General features: G+C 40.0%; 1 protein-coding gene across 3 annotated transcripts in view; it reads right to left on the bottom strand.

Moving 5' to 3' along the window:
• LOC135243331 (VPS10 domain-containing receptor SorCS1) overlaps positions 1–13,211 on the bottom strand; it is a 179,566-nt gene that overhangs the window by 130,542 nt on the left and 35,813 nt on the right. For 2 of the 3 annotated variants that reach the window (XR_010326612.1, XM_064315081.1), the window contains exon 1: positions 7,401–8,453. The exons of the other annotated variant lie outside the window; for it this stretch is intronic. Coding sequence is in view for 1 of the 2 variants with exons in the window: in XM_064315081.1 (XP_064171151.1) it covers positions 7,401–8,219 (819 nt within the window). In the remaining variant the exon portion in view is untranslated. Of the gene's footprint in view, positions 1–7,400; positions 8,454–13,211 lie in introns of those variants that run through there. 3 annotated transcript variants of the gene reach the window in all.

Genomic DNA, 13,211 nt, shown 5'->3' with positions numbered 1-13,211 from the left:
CTGGTCCGAATGGCATTTATTTTTGTCTTCTAAAAGAATATGCTTAAAGATCTAGCTCTACCTCCATTACTCGCGTCTTTAATCAGTTATTCACAGAGGGAAAGCTTCCAACTATCTGGAAAAGCACAAATGTGGTCTCCATTCACAAAGAGCCAGGAGCAAACCAGCTGACCCAGTTTGGATCTCTCCAACACGTATCACAGCAAAACTTCTAGAAAAGAGTATGCTAACGCAAAACAGTCGCCAAATCCTTTCACTTGTAAAACATCAATTTTTCTATCAGAAGAACTATTCCTTACTCAAAGCATGCTAGTCCTAACAATATAGACAGTGACTGGACCCAAATAACATCAAGTAGACCCTCAAGGAGGAATACTTATTCATATATATACTGCGATATACTTGAATAGCAGAAAGTATAAATGTGGAAACTTTTTTATTTTATTTATCGCAATAAAGAATAAAATGGATAGTTAGTAATTCAGCGGTTTGACAGGCTCAAAGAATCATTGGCTTCTGTGGAGAATATTTGGTGGTTGAGGTACTGGTGTAAACTGCAGTACTGTACAGCTCGGATCCAATCTCAAACTTGCAGTGCCACCACAAGCCAGAAGCCCCATGTGGAGCCTCTTAAATGCAGCTGTAGCACAGCCCAGGATGGGAAAGGGTTCAATCAGCACAGTATCCAGTAAGCTCAGGAGGAGCCAGTGATCTGTGTGCATTCAGGATGATGACCTGAACAGACAGAGGGCCTAGACAAGCAGGGATGACATGAGCCTGCATGTATATGTGCAGTGGGCACAAGGGGGGACATACTTTTCTTCTTTTTGGCCCTGTACTCAACAAAATTTTGATTTGAAATCAAACAGTTCACATGTGGTTAAAGTGCACTTTCTATTCAGCATATAAAACACATGTTGAATTGGATTCAGAACAGGTGAATGACTTGCCCAGTAAATAACTTTGAAAAACTCCTTTGTTTCTTTTGTAGCATGTCTTGCTGTAGGATAAAGCGCTGTCCAATTTGTTTGGAGGAATTTATTTTAACCTGAGTAGAGATAAGATGCCTCTATATACTTGAGAATGAATTCTCCTGCTGCCATCAACAGTTACATCATCAATGAAGACAAGTGAGCCAGTATCTGTAGCAGATGGGGGGGGGGGTACTTTGGTTCTAGGAAATTTCCTTTTGGCCTTCGCACTTTGTTTTGCCATCACTCTGTGACAAGTGAATCCTGGTCTCATCTGCCTACAAGACCTTTTTCCAGAACTCTCCAGACTCTTTAAGGTTCTTCTTAGCAGACTGTAACCCGGCCATACTGTTTTTGTGGCTAACTAGTGGTATGCATCTTGCAGTGCAGCTAGCCTCTGCAGTTCTGTTTCTGAAGTCTTCTGCAGACAGTAGTCGCAGACACATCCACGCCTGCCTCCTGAAGTGTGTTTCTGATCTGTCAGACATTTGTTTGTGGTTTTCCTCATTATGGTGAGAATTCTTCTGTCATCAGCTGCAGAAATCTTCCTTGGCCTACCAGGCCCTTTGCGATTACTGAGCTCACCAGTGCTCTCTTTCTTCTTAATGATGTTCCAAACAGCTGAATATGGTAAGCCTATGATTTGGCCTATGTCCCTGGAAGTTTTTTTTCTTATTTCTCAGTCTCATAATGGCTTCCTTGACTTTCATTGGTACAACAAGTGTCAATAACGGGCTCCAAAGGCTATCAAAAGCCTACAAATAAGACTAGACACAGAAAGCTCTCTCTGCATTAAGGAAACAACTGAACACACCTGATTAAACACAAACACCTGTGAAGCCACTTGTCTGCCGTGATGGTGGGGTGGGGGTATGTATAAAAAGTGCTGTATTTCCTACATGGTGAAACCAAAATGTATAAAAATACCATTTAATGAAAGCTTAAAATATGCACTTTAACCACTGGTGAATTGTTTGATTACATATCTACAATTGCCCAGTATAGAGCCAAATCAAGATAAAATATTATTTTGTTACAAACATTATGTAGCTCACTGTGTATAGCAACAACACAGGACACAAACGTAGTTAATCAGTATAGGACTCCCCTATCGTTCCACCTAAAAGTGTCTAAAACATCTCAAATAGCTGTGCATGCTAGCTGTACGCAGCATCCACGTGGACAATGGAATGGTTAGCCAAACAAAAAAAAATCTCTCAGTGTGAAATAGCCAATCAATCAACAAACCTTCCCATTACCAAAATAACTTAATGATTAGGTGATCTGAACCATTACGAAACCATTAGACTGCTCTCAGTGTCCCAAAGCGATCAAGGTGTTCCAGATACGGCCCTGTTTTTATCGGATAATAAAAGTTTAACGCTTCCTTAAAATTCATTGCTTGATTTCATGAACAAAGTCCATTCTACGTCTTTGTAATTGATGCCTGAAGGATCAACTTACCCTCCCCATTCTCGCCACCACCAAGGGTAAGCATATTTAACTTAACTTCATCTGCAGCAAACAACCCTCAATGCATAAACGACCCTTCAGAGTGGATTTTAATAGCAATTATTTTTTGACTATATGAATTAAATACCCTTACAGAAATGGAACACATTTTGATGTATAAAGTATGCATAAAAAATACCTATTGAATATGAAATAGGCAATAGTCCGTATAATGGCCCAAATATTAAGAGTGGCAATACCATGTCAAAATTACTATTACTATTCCCGATTCCAAAACCTGCTTTCTGTGTATTATGAATGTATTAAATTACCTATCATGCATTTATGGTATGAATTTGTTGTGATAACATGCAACATAACTGTATAAATTATACCGAAACCATTCTTAAATATTGTGCTTGGTTTAGCACCATGGACAGCGGCCAAACAGCCTAGCTGCTGTTTCAAACATATCATTTTAAAGGTCAAAGGATTGGCTTTCTTTTGGTATTGTTTCTGCACTGTTTAAACCAAACACATCCACACTCAGGAAAAATACGTCTTATTTAAATCTGAAAAAGCATGTGAGTACTGCTCTGTAAATATTCTGTTTAAAAATAGCGATGGGAGTTCAAATATTTGTGGTGTCACAAGTGTTCTTTATCCTTAATCTAGTTTCTTTTATTTGTTTAAGAACAAAAGAGTGCATTTGAGAAGGCTCAAGGAGAGGGTTTTTGGTTATTTTTAAAGTATATGTAATTTGTGAGCATGGTTTTATGTGAATTTATTCAAGGATGACAGGCTTACTTTCCTCTTGAAAATCAGTAGCAAAAATGAGAACCTGTATTCATATTTTATGATGCCAATATAATTCTGCATTTTCAAATGAAAAATTCATTGCATTGCTGCATATCAATAAGAACAAACTTTGTTACAGCAGCATAGCAAAACATTTTCCTCATCAATGGTGTGGGTATCTCAAAGAGTTATCATCATACCATTACATTACATTACATTACATTACATTCATTTAGCAGACGCTTTTATCCAAAGCGACGTACAAAAGTGCATTTTCATGATCGTAGACAACTGCTGAACACGGGTTCAGTAAGGTACAATTACTTATTTTGTAAAGCTATTTCTAGCCGAGAACAAAGAACACTATCCTGGTCTAACATCTGCAAAGCCAAACTAGGCAGAAGAATAAGCTAGAGTATTAGGACAAATACAATTTACCAAGAAGTGCAGGGATGGGGCAACATGTAACAAGTGACAGGAAAAAGGGTTTTTTTTTTTTTTTTTTTTTTTTTTTTTTTTTAATATATATATATACACAGCGTGGTAGTGGTTATTCTAGGTATAGTCTGAAGAGATGAGTCTTCAGGCCACGGCGGAAGATGGATAGTGAGGGGGAGGTTCGGAGAGGGACGGGGAGTTCCGTTCAACCACTGGGAGCTAGGGTGGAGAAGCTTCTGTGATCCTTTGGGCGGTTTGTGATGTTTGTCAAGAGCCTGCTGCCGCAGAGCGGAGTGGTCGAGCAGGCACATAGAATTGAGTCATGTCCTGCAAGTAGATGGGGGCTGTCCTGTTGGCGGCAGTGTAGGCAAGGGTCAGGGCTTTGAATCGGGGTCAGGGCTTTGAATCGGGGTCAGTAGTAGTTTTAGTATTGTGAATCCTTATATTATATTAGATTATATTTGATCAAAAAACCCAAATTACAAGCAAAGTTCCCTAACTACTGCATCGTACAGCTGCTCAATTATGTGCATATTACTCATTTTAGGACATGCAAATGAGATGTCTGAATCCAATGTATTGCATTTGAGCTACAGTTCGGTTCTGAACTTCCTGCCAGTGTTGCCACACCTCTGATACAACTGCAGCCTCAAGCTGTGGGGCCAAATTTAATTTCAGAATAAAAGTCTCTTCTGCATGTTAAAAATGTACTTGTTCTATATAACCTTGCACGGAGTTGATTTTTTTTTTTTAATACAGACTTTTGTGTTTTTTATATGAAGATTTGTGTAGTGTGAAGTGAGATAAGTAACCACAGTAAACACACTAGCACTATGAACTTTCCAATGCTTTCACTGGACTCAGAAGCAATATAAAGAGCTGGCTAGCTTATCTTATTCACTGCCATAGTACACTGGGTCTGTGAGCTTAGGAAACTCAGTGCAATCACTTTCAGAGGCATCTGCACAGTGCCTTCAGCCACAAGATAAATATTTATACCTTCTTTTTCAGAGAATTCATAAACAGGGAAATAATAAAATGTCTGTTTGATGTGAAATTCTGAACAGTGCACTGTATTAATGTTCACTTCAAGTTAACTTCTAATTGGCAGCCCACTACATGGTCTCAACGCTGATTGGCCTAAAATGTAAAACCCATTTCGATCACCCAATGAACATGGTCTCCAAATGACCTCAGAACAGTCATACCTGCAGTGGCCAGTGTATGAACCTTGTTGTTTGCAGAACTTAAGAAAGCAAATCTCAACTGCATAAAATAGACTTAATATCATATGGGTTTTATTCTTTGCGTGAGATAAATAAAATAATCCATTTTAAAAGTTGTGTTGTGTCTTTGTGTCTAATACACCACTTTATAAACACTGCAATAATTTCAAATATTGTATAATATATTAATGCAGCTTAAGGTTGTACATTTTACCAAAAAAACACAAAAGTACGGTCAGTATTTTGACACAGGGAAAACATTTATGCATATGTTTGTGCATATGTACAACATTAGCTTAGGCCAAGAAAACTGTGTGCCATCATGTCATACAGCCTCCACTGGCTCTTAAGAGGGAAGGCAGTTCCCAAGAGGTATGTCCAACCGCTGAACCACACAGAAGTGTTCAAGTCCAGTCAATTTGGGCGGCCTGCACTCGCTAACGAGTTAGCGCCATAAATAATACAGCGAGAATGGCGGCTGGAGATTCTCACATCCAAAACAAAAACATTTCATGTCTCCTCATAAGGTGGTATGCAACAAGCTGAAATGGCTGTTTAAGATCCGGCTTGAGATTCTCTACAAAAGGAAACCATGTTTTGTTTTTTTTAGACATAGTGTCTGTGATATATCCACCCTCAACTTCTAACGAAGACACCAGGGCAAAAAAGACACAAACCCATCGCAGGCAATCCAGAAAGGGACATTACATTATGGGCACATTAGGCATAACATCAATTATTTAATTTTGATTGCGCAGCGCAGGTAGCAAGATTCAAAAACGTTGTCTATTTTGCACAAACTCTGCATAATTCATGCAAGGGCTATATTCAGTCATTTGCGAAGTTTCATACCTGCGTCACAAAAGATGAGATGAAGATGGGAGAGAAAAAAATTAACCGTTTCACAGCACAAGCAACTATTCATAGCATCCTATGGTAGTTATACAATTTACAGTTTCACACTGCTGTCAGAATCGCTCCACACATAGCAGAGCTGAATATAGATCTGTACTCTGGGATTTGAGAGCCAGGCAATTTAAATGGGACTATCCTAGATTTCATATTACTGATACAAGTGCAGCACATTTGACCTTCTCTTCTTGCAGGTACCCAGTGTGAGAACACCTTTTCCTATGTGGGGAAAATGCTCAATTTTAGACAGCAGAATGCCTATAGAGACACTTGGCATAATTTTAGTCAGGACTGAGAGACTAAGTAGGGTGAGAACGGGGGGGGGGGGGGTGTTATGTGACAGATTCATGTTGACATGTTACTTATTAAAGGATGCTAAATGTATTTGAGAACGTGTGTTTCGTGCCAAAGTTGTGCTCCAACAAAAAGTGGTAAATCTGTACACTTGTTATGATGAGCTAGAATAGGGGGACAGATATGTACTTCTGAACATACTGATCGTCCACATAAATAACCGCATTACTGCCATTTATGGTCATACGAGTCAAGTATGCTATTAGCATCGTGGATACACGATGTAGTTTGCACTACAGTATATTACAACTACTCGACATGTTTAATATGGAACTTTAACAAGGGTGTGCGTAAAAAAGCAAGCAGTAGGAGGTCCAAATTCGGTTCCGGTGGAGTTTTCATTTGCGTGTTTTTGTTTTCATTATTATTATCATTATTTTTTGGGGTGGGGGGGTGGGGCTGCTTTCATGTTCTGCATTGTATTAAGTCAGCGGTGTTATAGAATGCAGCTTCCTCTATCCAGCGTGAGCGTAGTCACTGAAAGCGCGGAACGCTGTCAGAAATATCCATTATCTCCATTACGAGACAAAGCCCTGTCAGACTCGCCAGATTGTGCTTGCTTTAAAGTGTGAAATCTGTTTCAACCTTCACGCCTAAGTTAAAAATACAATATCCCGGCGCTGATCTGTTGTGGAGCGCAGCATCAACATTTTAAAATCTAGGTCTGGTTTCTACTTCAACACGTTCTCGGATGACGTGTGAGCCTGCATTCAAACGTGTCGTTTGAAAGAATTGTCTAATGAAGGGAGAGGCTTATTATAGATATGATTCACCAAACACTCGGCTTTTTGTTTAGACACGACAGTGAGACAAACGTGTAGCCTATATTGCGCGAGGACGGGGGAAAACCGTCAAACGAAGTATTTTTGGCATAAAACTGTTGCGCCGTTGCTAATCAGTAAAATTCACTCGAGTGCGCTAATTAGTTTGTGAAATACATTGAAATTGGCGATAACTTTAAATGAGCACGCCGCTACTAATTATCAGCCGCTACTTATGTTTTGTCTTTATGCGCTCAATAGTGCCCATTGTAGGCTGTACCGAATATGAATGTAAATATTAAGTATGCACGCCAGATAGCCCACACATACACGAGCACAAATTCAACATAACATTTTGATTGTATTAAGGGCAATCGCTCTGATTTGTTTTCAGATAGACGTGGTTGTGCTGTGTGCGTGACATTTCACTTTCCGTACTTTCCGCTCACAAATCAATGTTTATGCATTAATTGATACGTTTGACTTACGCTGCTATTTTGCCCAGACCAGTGCACCATCGCTTGGTTGTGAGCAGAATCCCCGGCCAAGGCGAAGGTGGAACTGGTAAGTTTCAAATCGTCCTGCCGTGAACTGGCCATCCTTCTGTCTTCGCTGTTCCATCTTAATTCTGACCGAGTGAACCTGCGCCCAGGGAGCGATGCGCTGCGCTCGTGCTGGTGACTCAGTGGCAGCGAACCTTTATTTTCGGCTGAACTGGACGATTTCACGCGTTCATTTTTTTCTCCGGGTCCCCGACTGCTCCTTCGAACCCGGTGGTTGTAACCAGCGGACTTTTCGTTGCGCTTGGCAGAAGTAAAAAATGTGACGGTATTCCAGCCGCTGTCGTGTTTCTTGTCGTTAATTCTGAGGTTGAAAACTTTGTCACCGCTTTTGGTGCCGTCGCTTCCGCCACGCTCCGGCCGCTTGTCGAACGATTTCTTGAAACGCAGCTGGCCAGTATTCCGTTCCTGTTCCAAACGTATATTTTTCACTTTGCCCAAAACACAGTCGGGAGGCTCTTCTGCACAATCAAGCCTCCGAGTTTCCGCACTTTCGGGACCATAACCCACTGCACCGTCTCCATGGCTAATAACTTCCCCTTCAGATCCTGTTGCAAATGTTTGTCTGTCCAGCTCCAGAAGCCCCGATAATTCCCGCGGACGCAATTTGGCCAGGGGTTGACATGATCTGCAAGTTATATCTGTTTTGGCAATCGTAAAGAAAGAAGTAAAGACCCAAAACCAGAGCCAAAGGGGGATACGCAAGATCGGAAAAAATCTGACCCTCCTCTCCATCGCGGATACCATGAAACGATACTCTCTAGCCGTGCGCTTTCCCTCTATGTGTCTTCCTCTGTTCGTTATTGACGTGCGGCCGCAAAACTCCTCGCAAGTTGCCTGGTTTACAGTTGCCGTGTTGTAAAAAGTGATTTTCGGTGAAGCGGTTCAAGTTGAAGGATTTGATCAAACGAAGCCCCGCGCGGGGGAGGAGCTCAGCTGAATGTAGAGGAAAGATAGGGGAAATTTCTTGCTCCTTGCTTTTTTTTTTCACGCCGCATTAATCTTTTCAATATAATGAGCTCACATCCATTTACGTGCCGCACATCTATTTTACAATTGCTATGTTCTAGATTGCAAGATTTCAGATTAAATTATCTACGCCGTACATACAAGTAGCCTAATGAGCAACCCCGATTCTGTTTTCGCATCGAGTATTCATATTAAACTTTCAGTTAGCAACATACATATTCAGACTGTTCGTTGTGTCATGTTTAAGTGCTACGGTTGGAAAACGGAATTATTAATACACATGTACAAGGTTAAAATAAACACTCGATTGGCAAAAAACGAAAAGGGGGTTTTGGCCGTAAGTCTCGCTATTTTTTTCCTCCAAGTCGGAGAGAACATGAATATCGGCAAATATGTAAGCTATTCATAGGTCCCGAAGATTAACACGTAAACTGTATTTGTTAATCATCCCCCATTCTCTTTACGCCGTTGTTAACAAAGCTGCGTGAATAAAATGCAGTCTGACTCTGTCATTTGGCAACTATGTACCTATAAGAGACCGATTCACCGCTTGAAATGTATTGACAGGATCGTGTGTGTGGAGTAGCAGAGTGGAATGACAGGTTGTAATCAGAATTCAAACGGGTACGTATCTGTAGTGTGAATCTAAATATATTTTTCCTCGCTAAAACCATCCAAAAAACTGTATTGTGAACCGCTGCTTAACTTCATACACTTAATTTTAATCTTATGTTGTCTTGCACTTGTTTTTGTTATGAATGTAATATTTACTTAGTGATATTATTATTAGTAGTATTATTATCATCTTCATCTTACCAAAAGCAAAGAGATAACTATAAATGGACTGGAAATCTATGATCAAATGCAAACAAAAATGTCCCTTGATATATATAAAAAATAATTATTCCATGAGTATAGCGTTATTTTTTGTAAATATCTTAATTCAGTTATTCTCAACGCTGTGCATGTGATCATACTGCACAGACACAGTAGGTCTTAGTCAACTGTGACACACGGTCGATGTGGAAGCTCCTCAGCAGCACGCACTGGGCTATATGCTGTCTGGAGTGGGTATAGCAGGGGTCCGTCATTAGAGGCGGCACACTCGCGCCGATACAGACACTGGAGATGAAATGGAAAAACCACTGAGCAGAAGCCAGTTTGCTTTAAGTGCCACCAGGGGGATGCCCACTAAGCGCCGTGCTAATGCTAAGGGCAGGCTAACGCCAGTGTGCACTGCCCGCTTGCTTTGTGTCCGCCCTTTCAGTAGCATTTCTGAATCTGCTTTTCTCATTATGAGCAACCCAGAATCATTTAAACCGGACCGGTATATTATTATTATTATTATTATTATTATTATTATTATTAATACTATTATTTATTGTTGTTGTCATTTGGAAACGAAACCCCAGTGCTCGTTGGGTAACGTGCCAGTTTGATAGTTCCTGAACAGTGAAGGCAGACTGACCAAACTCACGAAGGTGGTTTTGACTATAGTTTAAACTTTTATCAGGTTGAGTTTTGTGGAAACTACAACACTAAATGCCCTTGCGAGAGCCAGAAGACACCATAAAATTCAAATACTAAATCCGGGAGATGCAAGGATTCTGCGATTACATCGCTGAACTCTCTGGAGCTCAGAAATGTTTTATTATTCCATGCTTGAATGGCTTTTGCCACTGTATTCCACATTCAAAGAACTCATAAGGTATTTTTTATTTATTCGAAGACCCATAGCTTTCCATTTGTAATACCTGGTAGGTTATGTTCTTCTCACTGCAAGGCTCCCTTTGTGGAAAGTTTGGTTTTATTTCAAAATGTGCAACTGAACAGGACTATGTATCACAAGTGTCCATGCTGAATGTCATTGAATGACAGGTCACTTTGAATATGCGATTAATTAGTATTGCTACATTTCAACTATGTTACAGTTCACCTGTTACTGGGATCCTTTGTTTATACCATGTTGATATGAAAATCATTTTGATCAACCTTGACTTTGGAGAAAAAGTAAACTGAAAAATCAGGTAAATTTGTGCAAAACATCTTGTGCTTCTTGATCCGACTCAGTGGAATGTACTCCGATCAGGATACCGATATTATAAATAAATAAAATCTTTTTATCTTGTTTTTTGTCCGTGGAATTCATTAGCTAGCACTAAGGCAGGGGACCTATAGTTTTGTATCACAGGTACTGTAGCTTTAGTTTTTACAAAAATATTTTTTTAAATGTGTCTTTTTCATTTAATCAGTTGGTCACTCTTATTTAGATTAGCTAATGTATTGTCATGGCAACAACAAAAAAAGAACTGAACCCTAACAGCAAGAGTAAACAGTGCCTCTCAAGTGTGTTGTTTTCATTTTAATTAAAGTACAGTTATGATATCTGAATATGACCTCACTGTTTTTATTTTTATGGGCATCAGGGAGGAGCATATACAGTATATTATTTAAATTAGTTAGGTCACATTAATGGAGTGATAGCTGTCTGTGTTTCTATCTGAATTTAGTTTACACACGAAATTACACACAATGTACACATGCAAATGTTTTAAAACTCCCATTTTTAAAAATTTCCATTTTATTTATTATTTTAACCAGTTTTAACCTATTACATTCTCAATATCCCGAATGAACTGGGAATACTCGGTCTTAGAGATTCCTCAGACTTCCTACATTCGCACTCAAGAGGATCGACTCAGAGTGCTGCGACGTTCTCTGTGGGAGGTTTTAGGAAAATGTAACATTCACATGTAGCCTTCATGCTAAAGAATCTGTTTTTCTTTTGTTGATTTATTAATCACCCGTTTCAGAAGTAATACTGAATGTAAGTACTGCCATAACGCGTGCTTGTGGAAGCTCATCACAGCACATAGTGAAATTTTGATTAGGAGTAACCTTCTCCACCCAGTGCCTTGGGAGGGGAATAAAAAGCATTGGGATGACTAAGATGAAGAACAATATGCTAATTATTTTGTCTTCTGTTGGCCAAGTTAGGCAGCTGGGCGCAATCTGAGGCACTGGCTCGGTTAGTCTCTGCAGGCATTTCGCTTCATATATTACTTTATTTAAAAAAAAATTTAAAAAGCAACTTCTAGCCTCAAAACGAAGGGGCAGGAATTAAACACTAAAAATGTATGAAACGCCCTTTATGACTTATTTAAAGAGTTCTGGATTGTCTCTTCACTGTCAGTGCCAGCCGAGGGGAAACAATCCATTCCGGGGCCTTTGTTGAATTTGGCCTCAAAAATTATTGTTTGTTCAAGTATTAAATTGAGAGGCAATTGCGAGACATCAATATTTAAGCGTTTGTTCCCCGCTATCAGTCTCGTATTGTATAAACACAATCAGCGAAGAATAGTCTCATGAAAAGTGGCACTTCACTGTCAGTTTTCCACAGGTTAAACTGTTGTGCAAGTCGACAATATCCTTCAGCTAATGACAAACTATGAAATCCTCTTAGCTGAATTTCTTGATCTCCAGCAGCAGTTGAGTAATGTTCTCATTTGCATGTATTCATATGCATATTTCTGTATCCCCCCTCCCCATTCATGGATGCATTGATGGGATATCCGAGCAAAGCCTCCAAGATATTACCCGTCTTGGAGGTTGAGAGTCATAACTCAACAAGGTTAGAAGCAAAGACTTTTTAAATCTAGTTATACGGCAAGTAAACATGCCAGGAATGCATCACAATGAACTCAACACACGTGGGTCCGCTAGGCGCTGGTGTGCTTCTCTGTGCTTTCTGTTATGTGCAGTAAATTTATCAGGTTGGTAACCCAAGAACACTCCCCAGACAGAGAACGTGCGCAATGGTGAAGAATGATTATTACTCTCCTGAGAGGTACACTTTAACAACTGAGATCCACATGAGTTTTTTTTTTTTTTCTCTTGGAAATGCAGCCAAAATTGGAGTGCCTGCTAAGTACTGACTATCTTTTATCAATGTTAACAAACCGATAAGATTTGGTCTTTTAAAAAGAAGTGGTCTTTACTATAAGGATTTTCAAATCAAGGTACAGCATACTAAACCAACAAAGAAAGTTCACGTATGTACGTGTTTTAAAATAAAAAATAATTAATTGAGCATAGTGGAGTCAAACTTTTGACTGTCCAGTCCTGGTTTTTTGGCTTCTGTTTTCAGCTAATTTTCTCCTTTGAGAATGAATCCTGAAGCCTTCACATTTGAGGGCTTTATGTGCCATGACAAGTACACAGCAAATAAGTGTGAAATTTACTCAGAGAGAACACCAATAAAGTAACGTCTACCCAGTGTGGACTCAAACAAGCTCTGTCAGAACCGAGCTAATACAGACGGTTTTACTGCGCAACCACAAGAAAAGAGACAATCGAGCCGCCAGAGACCCAGAGCATTCCTTCATTAGAGAGTTCGGTTGTCATGTGGTCTAAACCTTCTGACTAGGCCATCTCACCTGCTGACTGAGGTCAACTGCACCTGCACCTGTGAATGAACGAGGAATCACCTGGCGCTCGACGCTACTTGCCAAGCTGCCTCCGTCGTGGACCGCAGGATGAGACTTACCTGAATTGTAAGGTCAAGCTGAAACCTTTTAAACAACACACAAACACTTCCCAGTGTGAACTCCACCGTGACAGAGTACGTCAAACTCGCAGTTTCCCTATCAGGATCGTAGAAACACTTTGAGAGTTGATGTAACACTACCAGAGTTTATAAAATAGTGTGAATACTCTGAAGATCGCGGTTTCTGGTCAGATCCAAAAGACGCCAGTGGCCATGGCAGGGTC

The sequence above is a fragment of the Anguilla rostrata genome, chromosome 2 (assembly GCF_018555375.3).
Source record: "Anguilla rostrata isolate EN2019 chromosome 2, ASM1855537v3, whole genome shotgun sequence".
In the NCBI taxonomy this organism is placed as follows: Eukaryota; Metazoa; Chordata; class Actinopteri; order Anguilliformes; family Anguillidae; genus Anguilla; species Anguilla rostrata.
This window is presented reverse-complemented; position numbering and strand designations above follow the sequence as displayed.